The sequence below is a fragment of the Gymnoscopelus microlampas genome, assembly GCF_963454915.1.
Source record: "Gymnoscopelus microlampas genome assembly, chromosome: 8".
Classification (NCBI taxonomy): Eukaryota; Metazoa; Chordata; class Actinopteri; order Myctophiformes; family Myctophidae; genus Gymnoscopelus; species Gymnoscopelus microlampas.
This window is the reverse complement of record NC_139945.1, coordinates 1262959-1279281: the sequence shown is the minus strand read 5'-3', so window position 1 is coordinate 1279281 and position 16323 is coordinate 1262959. Positions and strand designations below refer to the sequence as shown.

At 44.0% G+C, this 16323-nt stretch overlaps 1 protein-coding gene across 1 annotated transcript in view; it reads left to right on the top strand.

Annotated features, from left to right (window-relative positions):
• The window catches only part of arhgef17 (Rho guanine nucleotide exchange factor (GEF) 17), a 147946-nt gene that overhangs the window by 2595 nt on the left and 129028 nt on the right, over nt 1–16323 (top strand). The window contains exons 2-8 of the mRNA XM_084064031.1: nt 1–619; nt 1500–1774; nt 4226–4728; nt 8838–9629; nt 11239–11826; nt 12780–12824; nt 15545–16137. The exon at nt 1–619 is cut by the window's left edge and continues 1308 nt beyond it. Coding sequence (XP_083920157.1) covers nt 1–619; nt 1500–1774; nt 4226–4728; nt 8838–9629; nt 11239–11826; nt 12780–12824; nt 15545–16137 — 3415 coding nt within the window. The remainder of the gene's footprint in view (nt 620–1499; nt 1775–4225; nt 4729–8837; nt 9630–11238; nt 11827–12779; nt 12825–15544; nt 16138–16323) is intronic.

The window sequence follows — 16323 nt, the reverse complement described above, 5'->3', positions numbered from 1 at the left end:
CACCACGGGGCTTTGGTTCTCCTCTCTCGGCCGACAGAGGAGGAGGTGAAAGCAGCAGCAGCGTCGCTGCCAAGAGAGACTTTTCACATCTGGACGAGGTTTGTTCTTCACTCTCTAACAGCGAGAGGAGAAACACCGAGGAGGAGGAGGAGGAGGAGGATGTCTCTGCTCCTCCAGCCTGTAAGAACCATAGAAGCTACCTCCTGTCGCCGCCGTCCTCCTCCTCCTGCTCTCCTCATCAGCACCTCCTCCACGCAGACAGCTGGCCCAGCGTCACCAAGATACGCCGGCTGTTCGGCCGAGCCGCCGCCGCCGCTACGCTTCCCAGACGGGCTGCTGCTTCTCCTTCTTCTACTTGTTCTTCTGACGGAGACGGAGACTTGAACGCGGCGACGGCGGCGAACGCAGCGCCGAGCGCTAAGGACAGTGTGTGTGTGTCTGACGACAGAGGAGGTGACACACGGGACGGCGTGTCGTCAGGGTACGGAGGTGACAGAGGAGGTGACAGAGGAGGTGACAGAGGAGGTGACAGAGGAGGTGACGGACGTAGCGACCGGTCCCTGACGACAGAAGCCCGCCCCCACAGCGGACCCTCCTCAGGTACAGCCCTTTTTGTGGCGTTTTGTTACTATAATCGTTTCTGATCGCAATTACATTTGAGATAAATCGCCGTTATTCTTTTTTGCATAATCGTTTTTCCACGTTGAAAAGCACAAAAGCCGAATTAAAGCTGCCAGCAGCGATGAACGGGCCCTCGCAGCTCTGTCCACGATACATGGTCTGTATGGCAATCGGCTGAAAAGTTAGGCTACATAGCTTTAAGCAATTTCAGCCTGTCCCTATTGGCCGTCTAAGTGCACCTACCAAGTTTCGGAAGTTTAGCACGCTGTGAACTGGAGTTATGGCTGTTTAAAACCCAGCCAATAGGAACACAGAGGGGGCGGGGCTTATGCAATTATAACCTGTCCCTATTGGCCGTCTAAGTGCGCCCTGGAAGTTTCGTAGGTTTTCGATGCTGGGAACTGGAGTTATGGCTGTTTAAAGCCCAGCCTATTAGGAATTGTAGATTGTCCGTTTTCACTTCCCGTTTGGCATTGAAGTTCGACGCTTTGCCACGGTCACGCCGTTTCACGAAAACTCAAGCTTTTGATAGCTTTTCATCGTTAACGTCTTTTGTGTACTCTGAGCGAATTTGAGGCGGATCCGACAATCCGCCTGGGAGCAGTTTGTTAAAGTACGACGCGTGAAAAGGCCGTGAAATGCACAAAAACGCCAACATCAATTCAAAATGGCCGACTTCCTGTTGGGTTTAGGTCATGGCTCCAAGAGACTTTTTGGTAAGTCGGTACATGATACGGTCGTGTACCGACTTTCATACATGTAGGTGAAACCGTGTTGTCGGGCTCGAAGCACAAACTTTTTTAAGCGGCGCCATTGAGCCATTAGGCCACGCCTACAGATGTTGTAACCGTGACGACCCTGTCCCCAGGCCCACCCAGCAGCAGAAGCACTATATATGGAAGAGAAAGGGAAGACGGCAGAGCGGGCAGTGGCATGGACTCGAACCCTCCTCACCCTGACCCCCAGCTGAGCCCCGACCACCACCACGTTCACCTGAGGAGAACCAGGAGCAGCCGTCCGTCAGTTATTAGATCTGACAGTCCTCCTCCTAGCGGCAGAGAGGCTGACCCCCCGGGACTCCCCAGCAGGAGGACGACAACGACGGGGTTCACCTCCTCCTCCTCCTCGTCCTCGCACCCTGACCTCCATCCTGGTAGGCCCGTCACAGTTATTACAGCATCGTCTAAACGTGATTATTTGAGATAATCGCAATTATTTTTGCATAATCGCAATTATTTTGCATAATCACGATTATTTTGCATAATCACAATTATTTTGCATTATCGCAATTATTTTGCATAATCACGATTATTTTGCATAATCACGGTTATTTTGCATAATCACAATTATTTTTGCATAATCACAATTATTTTTGCATAATCACAATTATTTTGCATAATCACAATTATTTTGCGTAATTGCAATTATTTTTGCAGAAATTGCAATCATTTTTGCATAATCACAATTATTTTGCATAATCATGATTATTTTGCATAATCATGATTATTTTGCATAAGCACAATTATTTTGCATAATAGCAATTATTTTGCACACTCGTCAAAAATAACTAATTAACCAGAAATAGCTGATATACAAGCTTACAACGGGTCACTTTTGTGACGCGTTGTAAGCTTGTAGATCAGCTATTTCCGCATATTTTTTTTAAAAGTATAAAATGATTAAATATGTCAGTAATTTCTTTGTAAATTTAAGTAATTGTTTTTTTTTTATTATGAAGCCTTAAAGAGATAATTCACCCATTTTGTTCCCTTTTCTATGGACAATAGTTAGTTTATTGTGTGTGAGCTGACTTTTGATAATATGTACATTTGTGATGTTTCCTTTTGTAAGTTTCCACACACGTGTGTTTTGATTGTTTGTAAACAAAGACCGACAATAAACCATTCATTCATCCATTCATTCATTCATAATGTGATGACCAGCGGGCCAGTATAGGCAGCGGTTCCGGTAGGAGACACAAAGGAGACTCTTTGTCTGCCGGTCATCACATTATTGTCTTATAGGAATGATATATCCATGCATTCAAGTCTCCATGCATGGGGTGACTGATACAATAAGGGGAAAAAGTCATTTTGGGGTGAACTATCCCTTTAACCCATTAAGACCTGAAGCCGATTCTTACAAATGTTCTTCTAAATCAGTGTTTCTCAAACTTTTTCATGTCAAGGACCCCCAAATTGACACTTTATTAGGTCGCGGACCCCCATTTGAAAAGATATGCCAGGGACCCCCGTAAGAGAAGATTTTTACGGCTCTAGCAGGGATTTCTCAACCCTTTTATTTCCAAGGACCCCCCAGTTTGACATGCATGGCATTTATACCTCTGGGACCCCAATTTATATTGTAAAATAAGTGTTAATGTAACTCTGAGAGTGTACAAATGGAACCAAATGGACCCGTTAGGGTCCATTTGGTTCCATTTGTACACTCTCAGCGTTACAGACCCATAAGGGTCCATTTGGTTCCATTTGTACACTCTCAGAGTTACAGACCCATAAGGGTCCATTTGGTTCCATTTGTACACTCTCAGAGTTACAGACCCATAAGGGTCCATTTGGTTCCTAACTATCCATCCCCAGCTGGGGACCCCCTGGAACTCCCTCAAGGACCCCTGGGGGTCCCCGGACCCCACTTTGAGAACCAATGTTCTAAATCCCAACAGTTTTCTGAAAAAAAAACATATGTTTCTATATCAGTGGTTCTCAAACTTTGTCATGTGAAGGACCCTTGTTTATATGTATTATGTCATTTAATGATATGTATTTGGTCAAAATGTGTTGTTCCAGGGACCCCCCAGAAGCACAGATTAGACCTAAAAATGTTCGCTTTAAACAATATGTATATATTCATAGATTTGCACACATTTTCACGTTTTTCCCTAACCCTCGGCTATTTTTGAATAGCCAAAGTGTAAAACAATGCTTTTTAGCTCAAATCTAAAAAGTGACACAGATGCGTTCCAGGTCTTAATGGGCGGTGGTGGAAAGTAACTAATTACATTACTTAAGTACTGCACTTAAGTACAATTGTGAGGTATTTGTACTTTACTTGAGTATTTCCAATTTCCAATACTTTTGCTTCTACTCCACTACATCTCAGAGGCAAATATTGTACTTTTACTCCACTACAATTACTTGAAAACTTTAGTTACTAGTTACTTTTCAGATATAAATTATTACATTATAAAACATACATTAACCACTTTGGACCTATTTTATACCTAGGCTTTTTGAAAATAGCAGATCTACAAGCTCACAACGCGTCGCGATGCGACGCGTTGTGAGCTTGTAGATCTGCTATTTTCAAATATTTAGTACTTTAACTTTTGGCACTTTATGCACATTTTGATGGCAGTACTTTTGCACTTTTACTCAAGTACATTTTTTAATTCTGGACGTTTACTTGTAAACAGAGTATTTCTATATTGCGGTATCGGTACTTTTACTTAAGTAAAGAATTTGAGTACTTTTTCCACCACTGTATAATAGGTGAACTATCCCTTTTTAAAGGCAATCTGAGAATGTCATTCATACGTATCAATGTTTGACAATTAATGGTCAAACTTAACGTGTCATCCTAACAGCCCTCCACCCTGCTGGGTCAGCAGCACCTCCTCCCCCTCCTCCTCCTCCTGCCACCTCCTCCGCTGTGTGCCAGCCGGCAGAGCAGAGGCAGAGCGGGGGGCGGGAGGAGGCGCTAGCGGGGAGGCTCAGGGATAGTTTACATTCCTCACATAGAGGAGGAGGAGGAGGAGGAGGAGGAGGAGGAGGGTATTTCTCCCGCAGTAAGAACGGCTGGTGGGGAACCAAAGGAGTGGGGGGCCGCTCGTCGGGCAGTGAGGAGGACAGCCCTCTAGGCTCTCTAGGACCCAGCGGCGGGGTGCGGCGGCGCTCGCTCAGGAAGAAGAAGAAGGTGGGCGGGGCCACGTCGGCGGTTGCCCCGGCAACCACGGGTTGCCGCGGGGGGGGAGGCGGCGGCCACGACGGCGACGACGATGATGACCGCGACGGCGGCGAATCGGAAGACAGCGACAGTGACTGTGGGGGCGTGGCGAGCAGCATGGAGGACGCAGAGAGACACCGACAGGTAAACTACCATAGATACAAACATTACCTTTTAACCCTTTAAGACCTGGAACTGTGTCATTTTTAGATTTGAGCTAAAAAAAGCATTATTTTACACTTTGGGCTATTCAAAAATAGCAGATCTACAAGCTCATAGCGCGGCACCGAGTGCCGCGCTATGAGCTTGTAGATCTGCTATTTTTGAAAATTCGCGAAAATGCGTGCAAATCTTTGAATATATATATTTTTAAAGCGAACATTTTTAACTCAAATCTTTGCTTCTGGGGGGTCCCTGGAACAAGATATTTTGATGGGGGTCCGCGGCCAAATACATATCATTTTGGGGGTCCTTGACATGAAAAAGATTGAGCACCACTGATATAGAAACATAGGTTTTTCAGAATACTGTTGAGATTTAGGAGACATGTAGAATCGGCTTCAGGTCTCAATGGGTTAATACTCTGTGCATTATGATAGTGTTTGATATGTGTTGATGGTGTTTTTGGTGTCATTTATTTATGCTATGTCGATGAATTGAAGTCCCCAGGACTTTTTTTTGGTGTTATAGCCTTAACCCATTGAGACCTGAAGCCGATTCTACATGTCTCCTAAATCTCAACAGTTTTCTGAAAAACCTATGTTTCTATATCAGTGGTGCTCAATCTTTTTCATGTCAAGGACCCCCAAAATGATATATATTTGGCTGCGGACCCCCATCAAAATATCTTGTTCCAGGGACCCCCCAGAAGCAAAGATTTGAGTTAAAAATGTTCGCTTTAAAAATATATATATTCAAAGATTTGCACACATTTTCACGATTTTTCAAAAATAGCAGATCTTGCTATGAGCTTGTATATCTGCTATTTTTGAATAGCCCAAAGTGTAAAATAATGCTTTTTAGCTCAAATCTAAAAATGACACAGTTCCAGGCATAGCTCACCCCCAAAATGACATTTTTCCTATTAGTCAGGGGATATTTCAAAAAATCTGGGAATAAATTCCTTACCAAGAAATGTCTGTTTGTAAAAGTGTCTAGTAACACATCTCATAAAGACTGAAATGTAGTTTCTCTAGGGGAATTTTTGACAGCTCCTTAAAGTTGGGGTACCCACCATACCTTATGCGGGGAAAAAAAATCTAAATGTAATTCTGTTTTAAGTAGCATGTGATGGGTCAAACTAGGGTGTTTTTATGATTCTGAATCCATTGCAAGCATTTGTTTTGCACCAAAACCACTCCTTGGGCTAAAAACGACCATAGCCAACCTTTTCCAGGTAATTCTTTTGTGTAAAAACTTTTTACAGTCTTTTTTACTAAAAAGACTGTTGAGATTGGGTCGTATTTAGCCCAAGGAGTGGTTTTGGTGCAAAACAAATGCTTGCAATGGATTCAGAATCATAAAAACACCCTAGTTTGACCCCTCACATGCTACTTAAAGGACGACTTCACCACTTTTCAACATATCTTCATATAATAGGTCCTCACTAATGCTCATGATAAAATGATACCATTTTTTTCTACTTGGTCTGTGTCTCATAGGAGGGCTGTGGACAGTCCAGAAACCCGTCTACCAGTGACATCATCGTTAGACAGGATTTTCTTTTCCAAAAAGATTTTAAAAAATGTATTCAGATTTTTATTGGGCGAGAACAATGGGATCTATTATTGCATTGCAACTTTCCAGGAATACAAAGCCTGCAGTTTCTATTAGCTTGGATTCCTCAACGATGATGTCACTGGTAGACGGGGTTCTGAACTGTCTACAGCCCTCCTCAGAGGCACAGACTCATTAGAAAAAAATGGTACCATTTTATCATGAGCATTAGTGAGGACCTATTATATGAAGATATGTTGAAAAGTGGTGAAGTCGTCCTTTAAAACACAATTAAATTTAGATTTTCTTTCCCGCATAAGGTTATGGTGGGTACCCCAACTTTCAGCATCTGTCACAGATTCCCCTAGAGAAAGTACATTTCAGTCTTTGTGAGATGTGTTACTAGACACCTTTACAAACACATTGGTGAAGACATTTCTTGGACAGGAATTTATTCCTAGATATGACATTATTCTGATAATATTCCCTGACTATATGGAGTAGTCAGCTATGTATCGTATAGTTTTTGTCACATTCCTGAGACAATAATTTGATGACCAGCGGACCGGTAGGCAGCGGTTCCGGTAGGAGACACAAAGGAGAGTCTTTTGTGTCTCCTACCGGAACCGCTGCTGGCCATCAAATCATTGCCTTATAGGAATGAGACAAAAAAACAAATGAAAAACGTCATTTTGGGGGTGAACTATCTCTTTAACCTATTAAGACTAGGGAAGCATCTGTGTCATTTTAGATTTCTTTGGCTATTCAAAAAAATAATAATGCAGATCTACAAGCTCAGAGCAGCCAAATACATATCATTTTGGGGGTCCTTGCGATGAAAAAAGTTTGAGAACCACTGATATATATATATATATATATATATATATATAGCAACATAGTTTTCTTTTCAAAAAACTGATTTAGAAGACATTTGTCGACATCCCCTGAAGCAAAGATGCACACATTTTCAAGTTTATTCAAAAATATCAGATCTACAAGCTCATAGCGCACTAGGAGCTTGTAGATCTACTATTTTTCAATAGCCAAATGAATCTTAAAATGACACAGATGGGTTCCTTGTCTTATTGGGTTAATGTCTGACTTAGCCCCTACGGAACCTGTCCGCGCTGTGTAGCTCCGAGATGAGGTTCTTCGTTGCCATTTTAGGACATTGTCGCACATTTTCCACTTCACATGTTTCTGACCCCTTTCTGCACATCCTATCCAAAAAGTGAAGCTTTTCTGAAACGCTCTCAGATGTTTGAAATGTTAACGTTCCATAAGGGTTTCAACGAGTTGAAACAAACATTTAAATCGCTTCTCTCCTCATCCGGTTCCATAACATTATGCATTAGAAGATGCAATTCAACGTTTGACCAGTAGAGAATAAGTAACGTTATCTCTACGGGCACAACGTCCGGGTACGTCTTAAAAACATGTAACCGGCTGAGGACAGAGGCCAATTAAATACTTTTTTCAACTCGTTGGATAGCTTTTATGGTCCGCTAGAACTTAAAACATCTGTGAGCGTTTCAGAAAAGCTTTACTTTTTGGATACGATGTGCAGAAAGGGGTCAGAAACATGTAAAGTGGAAAATGTGCGACAATGTCCTGCTAAAACGGCACCGATAAAAACGAGGAACCTCATCTCGGAGCTACACAGCGGAGGGAGAGGTTTAGTCCATGAGCCAGACAAGATTTCATTATCGAAAGAGTGGGCAAAACCAAACCTATATTAAATTGTTCATAGGGTCAATACGAGTAAATAAATATATGATAACCTTTCCACAGCCAGGAGTAGCTTTTTCATGGTTATCACACATTTTGTTATTTTCCCTATACGTACATGACAGGTGAAAAAATGACAATATGTAAAAAAGAGTTATCATAATGAAACTTCTTGAGTTGATTACTTCAATGATTTATCGTATTACAAGTTTTCTGAAATTGTATATTTTAACATGCAAATTAGGCATTAGGAAAATATGCCCGAATTTGCATAACTTTCCAGAATCAACATTGGAACATTGGACAAAGCCAGAGTCAACATTCTTATTTCATTTTGTTAAGATGTTGGAGTCAAAGGTTTTTAACGAGGGAATATTCAATATCTGGCTCAATTTTGTGGCTCTGGCTCATGGACTAAATGCCTAATTTGCATATTTAAATGTACAATTTCAGAAAACTTGTAATACGATAAATCATTGTCTTCATGTAAGTAATCAACTCAAGAAGTTTCATTATGATAACTCTTTTTAAATGTTGTCATTTTTTCACCTGTCATGTACGTATGGGGAAAATAACAAAATGTGTAATAACCATGAAAAAGCTGCTCCTGTGGAGAGGTTATCATATATTTATTTACTCGTATTGACCCTATGAACAATTTAATATAGGTTTGGTTTTGCCCACTCTTTAGATAATCATTGCTCAATGTCGGGGCTCTGGCTCATGGACTAGTTCCGTCGGAGCTACAGTATGTCTGACTGTATGCCCTCGTGCCGTCTACATTTCTGACCGCTATTCAAATTCACCAGCAGAGCCACGCTCACGCTGCCCCCGGTGGCGATGCAGGAGAGTCGGCCGGACGTCCGTTCAGGAGCCGTGTCATCATGGACAGCAGCAGCAGCGGCAGCAGCGTCTCCAGGAGCCTGAGCCAGCGCTGGGAGCGTCTGGCCTCTGGGCCGCTGGGGCCCGCCGCCAACACGACCGCCTCGCTTCCTGGCGTGTCGCGCGTGTCAAAGGTCAGCATCCCCTCCTTCCTCTCGGCCGGGGCGGGGGCGGGGTCGCCGTCGCGCTGCAGCAGCAGCAGCCGCTACTCCAGCACGGAGACCCTCAAAGAGGAGGAGCGCGCTAACGTTAACGCTAACGTGCCGTTTAACAGGGCAGCGTCTGTGGCTAGCGGCGGCGGCGCTAACAGAGCCGCTAGCGCCGCTAGCCTCTCTCGCGGCGGCGCTGCCTCCTCCTCTTCCGCCATAATGTCCGTCAGCAGCAAGACGTACCACGGGAACTTCACCATGTACCGCTCGCCCAGCTTCGGACACGGCGATAACTTCTCTCGTGCCGCAGCCGCCCCGCTTGCTACCGCCAGGCTCCGTCCCAAAGCGGCGCCGAGGGAAGGGGGAGGGGCGACGAAGGCCGAGACCTCCACCACCACCACCACCACCTGGGGGTTGAGGAGGAGGCTGGGGGGAGGAGGGGGAATGGGGTCCGCGGCATACGACCCCGACAGCAGGAGCCGCATCTCCTCCTCCAACCCGGACATCGCCGCCTCTGACACCATGACGCTCCTCAGCTTCCTGAACGCAGGAGACCTCTCGGAGCTCAAGGTGTGTAATTGATAGAAAATAAGTCATTTTTTTGGGTGAACTCCTCCTTTAATAAAGGACGACTTCACCGCTTTTCAACATATCTTCATATAATTGGTCTTCACTAATACTCATGATAAAATGGTACCATGTTTTTCTACTTGGTCTGTGTCTCATAGGAGGGCTGTGGAAAGTTCAGAAACCTGTCTACCAGTGACATCATCGTTAGGCATGATTTTTTTTTCCAACAAGATTTCACATTTTTTATATAGATTTTTATTAACACGAGAACAATGGCTTCTTTTTTTGCATTGCAACTTTCCAGGAATAGAAAGCCTGCAGTTTCTATTAGCTTGGATTCCCCATTGATGATGTCACTGGTAGACGGGACTCTGAACTGTCCACAGCCCTCCTCTGAGACACAGACCGAGTAGAAAAAAATGGTACCATTTTATCATGAGTATTAGTGAGGACCAATTATATGAAGATAGGTTGAAAAGCGGTGAAGCCGTCCTTTAAGGTAAAATTACATGAATGTAGAAAATACACACATATAAATGTCACAAAGACTCAAAACCTCTGAATTGAATTGAATAAACTCAGTTTAACTAAAAGCAGTCCATAAGGAAAGTATTTGGTAGTCAAAGAGAAGTGATTTGAGATTTGTCTTGAATTGGTGTAAAAAAAAAAAAAAGGTTCTATAAAGGAAACGGTACGTGTAATGTTCGATTTTTAGCAAAATAAGCTTTGGAATTCAGCCTGGACCTTTCCAGAACACATCTGTGTCATTTTATAGACCCTCCAGAAAAACGCGGGCAAAAATCCTTGATTATGCGGGCTAAAACTCTTGATTATGTGGGCTAAAACTCTTGATTATGCGGGCTAAAACTCTTGATTATGTGGGCTAAAACTCTTGATTATGCGGGCTAAAACTCTTGATTATGCGGGCTAAAACTCTTGATTATGCGGGCTAAAACTCTTGATTATGCGGGCTAAAACTCTTGATTATGTGGGCTAAAACTCTTGATTATGCGGGCTAAAACTCTTGATTATGCGGGCTAAAACTCTTGATTATGCGGGCTAATACTCTTGATTATGCGGGCTAAAACTCTTGATTATGCGGGCTAAAACTCTTGATTATGCGGGCTAAAACTCTTGATTATGCGGGCTAAAACTCTTGATTATGCGGTCTAAAATCCTTGATTCTGCGACGAAATATGCAGTTTTTTTTTTTATTTAATGCGGTGAAACTGCGGGAAGTTGCAAAATATGCAGAAAGTTGTGAAATATGCGGCAATATGTTAAAAGTTGCGAAATATGCGTAAATAAGCGATGCGAATCGCATATTATGCGATGTGTATTATATTATGCGATGTGCGTATTATGCGATGCGATGCAGCCCTTTTGAAAAAACGTTACCCCCGCATAATTATGCGCCATTTTGCTGATTATGCGGTAAATTCTGCGATCGCATAAACGCATTTTTCTGAAGGGTCTAATTTTAAGATGTATTTGGCTATTCAAAAAATAGCAGGTATACAAAAGCTCACAGATCAATAGATCTGCTATTTTTTTAAATAATCGTGAAAAATATGTGCAAATCTTTGAATATACACGTTTTTTTTACAAGGTGAAGCGCCGGGCGGGCGAGGGGCCGTCGTCGCCGTCGATGTACCGGATGGGGTCGTCGTCGCGCGGTCAGCACTCGCCGGGGGGCGGGGCTGCGTCGGCGACGTCAGGCTGCCGCCGGCCGTCCCTGAAGGACCTGACGGCCACGCTGCGCCGCGCCAAGTCCTTCACCTGCCACGACAAACCCCCTGCCACCGCCACGGGCAGCAGCAGGCGCTGCTACTACGACGGCGCCGCCGCTACCACCACGGCGACGACGGGTGGTGGTGTCGCCGCCCAGAGGAGCTGCTCTGAACAGCAGCTGGACCTGCTGGACACAGGGGGGCGGGACGACGACGGAGGGGGAGGAGTTAGAGGGGGCGGGGCGGGGCTAGTGGCAGACAGGGAAGTGGAAAGCGACGGAGGAGACTTCCGGGTCGGGAGGGTGGGAGGAGGAAGAAGAGGAAGGTCGAGAGGTTTCGGGTTTGATGATGATGATGATGAGGGGGAGGGGCAGGGGGGCGGGGCCTCGGAGGACCGCTACGTCCAGGAGGCCAGACAGGTGATCCGGGACATCTGTCTGATGTCGGAGGACAGAGAGAGCGTGGAGGTAAGGCTGCATGTCTTCACGTTGTGACGGGTTATTATCGCAATTTATCTTTTTGCGTCATTTTGTCTGTGAACCGTTAAAAACTAGCAGATCTACAAGCTCACTTGCAATGCAGTGTTCATTTTGACGGCAAATTCTGATTTTAGTCTTTTGAATAACCATTTAGTTTTAGTCCTATTTTAGTCTCCTGAAATGGTTTAGTCTTAGTCGACTAAATATCAAAACCTTAGTCTTTTAGTGATTGATTGATTGAATATTTTATTAGGCAAAAATGTAAAACAGCACATTAACCCATTCAGACCATAGCACCTGGAACTGTTTTCTGAAAAAACGTATGTTTCTATATCAGTGGTGCTCAAACATGTCAAGGACCCCCAAACTTATATGTATTTGGCCCCGGACCCCCGTCTCCAAATATGTTGTTCCAGGGACCCCCAGTAGCAAAGATTTGAGTTAGAAATGTTTGCTTTAAAAAAATATATATATATTCAAATATTTGCACACATTTTCACGATTTTTCAAAAATAGTAGATCTACAAGCTCATCGTGCGGCACTCTGTGGCGCTATTCAAAAATATCAGATCTACAAGCTAGATCTGATATTTTTGAAAAATCTTGAACATTTGTGCAAATCTTTGAATATATATATTTTTAAGCGAACATTTGTAACTCAAATCTTTTTCTCTAGGGGCACAATGTTTACAAATGTTTGCTTTAAAGAATATATGTTCAAAGATTTGCACACATTTTCAAAAAGAAAACAACAGATCTACAAGGTACGAGCTTGTAGATCTGCTATTTTTTGAATAGCCAAAGAAAAAAAGAAGGTTTAATAAAGCCAAACATGATTGTACTTTTTATTTGTTCCGACGTTCAAAGAGAACACGTTTAAATCACATTCTAAACGGAATGCTTTGTTTAACAATAAATGTTTAACATGTTAAACTTCACAGTCCTACGGAGAGCAGGAGAGGACAATCACAGATCTACACAGCAAGGTTAGTATACTTTGATTTGTTTCATTCTTTTGTTTCTTCAGTTTTCTTTTCACATGTTTGTTCATTTCAGTTTGTTTTTAAAGTGGGTTTGACAGTATAGTTTTTAAAGTGGGTTTGACAGTATAGTTTTTAAAGTGGGTTTGACAGTATAGTTTTTAAAGTGGGTTTGACAGTATAGTTTTTAAAGTGGGTTTGACAGTATAGTTTTTAAAGTGGGTTTGACAGTATAGTTTTTAAAGTGGGTTTGACAGTATAGTTTTTAAAGTGGGTTTGACAGTATAGTTTTTAAAGTGGGTTTGACAGTATCGTTTTTAAAGTGGGTTTGACAGTATCGTTTTTAAAGTGGGTTTGACAGTATAGTTTATTTTGTGGGAAAAGGCTTAGTTTTTAAACATTTTTATACTGTTCTATTTCTCAGGAGTGAGATTTCAAAAAGTTCAGAATTTTTTTTGAAAATATCCGCAGTACAAGCTCACAACCTACACGCTTGTAGATCGGCTATTTTAGCTCTTTTTCTTTTTGAATTTTGCAAAAGTGTGAAGACTAAAACCAAGGACATTTTCTCTATGATTTCAGCTCTAGTCAGTAAATGTTTTTTTTTAGGCGAAAGCCTAACGCGACGCGTTGTAAGCTTGTAGATCTGCTATTTCTCCTTTTTTAAATATTTGAAAATGTCTGAACGTTTTTCAACATGGAAACGAATATGACGATTATGCAAACATTATTGCGATTGTCTCAAATAGTTGCGATTGAACGATTATGTCATAATTGTAACAGGCCTGATCAGTTAGTTGTGTAACTGTAATTGTATTGTTGCTCTGTAAAGCACTTTGAGCTGCAATTCATGTCATGAAAGGTGCTCTACAAATAAAGTTTATTATTATTACTAGAGGTCCGGGCGCCCGACCCCCTAGCCGCGCACGGGGCCCAGCGTGGGCGCGTGTATATTGGGGTACCAAAATCGTCGGATTAAAATTTCCCCCCCAAAAAAAAAAAAGTATAAAAAATATATTTATATATTTATAATATATATAATATATAAATATATTATATATTTTTTCCTGGGGGTCCGCGGACCCCCTGGGAGTGTCGGGACCCGCGGGGCCCCCCGTGGAACATGGCGGAACCCTTCGGCGGTGTTTTTCTTTTTCATGAAGGTGGTTGCTTGTTTCTGGCGCTTGTTTTTGAAAACCTGGCATCCCGACTGGCATCCCACAATGCCGCCTCGTGTTGTTTTGGCTCGGTGGTGCCGCGCACGGTAAACGGTACGAAACTGTCTCCCCTTCCGTTTTGTCCGAAATGTGGTGAGTGGAATTAATTATGTTGCGACGTGGAAAATGTGTAGTGAGCAATGAGAGGTGCCCTACGCCAGCCGTAAATTCAGCGCGCACGTTGTCGCTACTGTGTTGGCGAGATGTGGTGTGTCGGTGTTGTGTTTAGTCGATTACAGAGCTGTGGCTATAGCGTCAGCGTCGCGCGGAAGTCACTCCTCGATTATATAGATAGATTAATCCCGGTGAGGTAGCTGTTGCCGGTCGGGTTGTCTGCCCGCTCCGTTATGTTACATCGTGATCCGTACATTTAACGGTTTGTTGACTCAAATGCCGATTCGGGGAGCTGCCCTGTTTGCATGGCACACCGGCTACAACAGGTCAAATGTACACAGACAGTGACTCCTCCAGCGCCAATATACCAGTGTTAATTTAACTCATACTAGTGTTAATTTACCTCTGAGAGAGAGGGTACAAATGGAACCACATATGATCCCTCTCGCTCTCGGAGTTACAACAACTCTTTTTAAGCCACCCAGCACACCCGCTCCTATTGAACTAACTATATAACTATATTGTTCATCAGGAACGTGCAGAGACATTTGGAGAGGCAGGGGCTGGAATTTCAAAAGGGCACCTAATGCCGGCCGGCCCGATTACCATACTTTTAGGCCCGAAAACCCGAAAGAAAACAAAAAGGTGTCACTGATTACTTAATGTCCTCAAAGTCACACATCCAACAAGCTTTAAACTGAGCAGATTGGACCTTCTGTTCCAGAGATAATGGCCAAAACATCTTGAAAACGTCCACTTTTGCCGATTTTCGATCTCAGATTTTCGATTGAGTTTTGGCCGCTTTCGCGTGTTTTTCTCTAATAACTCGGGCGAGGAAGGTCGTACGCCGACAAACCAGATACCTGAGTAAAGTTCACTTTGAGTTGCATCCAACACATACACTGCCATGCCTGTCGGCCTTACCGTTAGGCAGCTAGGGGCAGTTGAAAGTAATTTCTGGGGGGTAATAGATCTCTTCTTCTTTTTTTTTTTACATTTTCCTTGTCTGGAGGGGGCACTTGTTTACCTCCGGGTAAAAGGGCAGGGGCTCCATTCATGTCTATATTTGCGCTGTGCTTGTTGTTTATGAACAGCTAGTCTGTGTATCTGTGTGTCTCTGTGTGTCTCTGTGTGTCTCTGTGCTGTGACGAGGAGTCAAGTGTCCGTCTTTGACGTCCTCTTCACGTTGGCCCCGACGAGTCGACGACCACACTTTTTTTTTCCATTTCTTGATTTCATGTCTTATTTTTCCGGTTGCCAATGCCCCAACAGCACCTTCCCACAACCCCACTTTGGGTCGCAACCCATAGTTTGAGAACCTTTTTAAAAACTTTTATTTTATTTTTTACCTTTAACTCAAATGTTTTCTTTCCAATTCTATAAACTTTAATCCAGAGAGATCTACAGAGAGATGTAGAGAGAGACCACAGAGACCCCCACAGGGACCCGCACAAAGACCTCCACAGGGACCCCCACAAAGACCTCCACAGGGACCCCCACAGAGAGCTCCAGAAGGTGGACTCCTCAGAGAGCATGTCCTGTGAGCGCTCTGCTGGAGGAGATCTGTCGGGACACGACGAGTCCAGCCTGACGGACGAGGGCATCGTGACCGAGCCCGAGTCGGGCCCCTGCGACCCGCCCTGCGGGGAGGGGGAGCGGGGGCCCCAGCGGGGGTCCTTCCTTCCGGGGTCCCCCCCCCTGGTAGCCAGGGACGTCCTGGGGCAGCCGGTGACCGTGTGGAAGCAGTCTGCTCTCCACCAGACGGACGGCCTGGACCAGAGGACGGACCAGAGGACAGACCAGAGGACGGACCAGAGGACAGAGCAGAGGACAGACCAGAGGACGGACCAGAGGACAGAGCAGAGGACAGAGCAGAGGACGGACCAGAGGACGGACCAGAGGACGGACCAGAAGACGACAGAGGCGGAGAAGACGAACGCGAGCGTTATGACTCCATCCAACGCAGCTCCACCTCGTCCCACCCTCAGGTAGAGATCCCTCCAAACTACCACGTAATCTACTACTGGCGGCCCGGGGGCCACATGCGGCCCCCACCTTCACTTCATGCGGCCCACAGGTTAATATCAGAATAGTGATATATTATTGATTTCAGCTGTTATGATTCATAACATGCAAACATGACCCGCTTTAATTACTTCAGTCTATATTAGTGG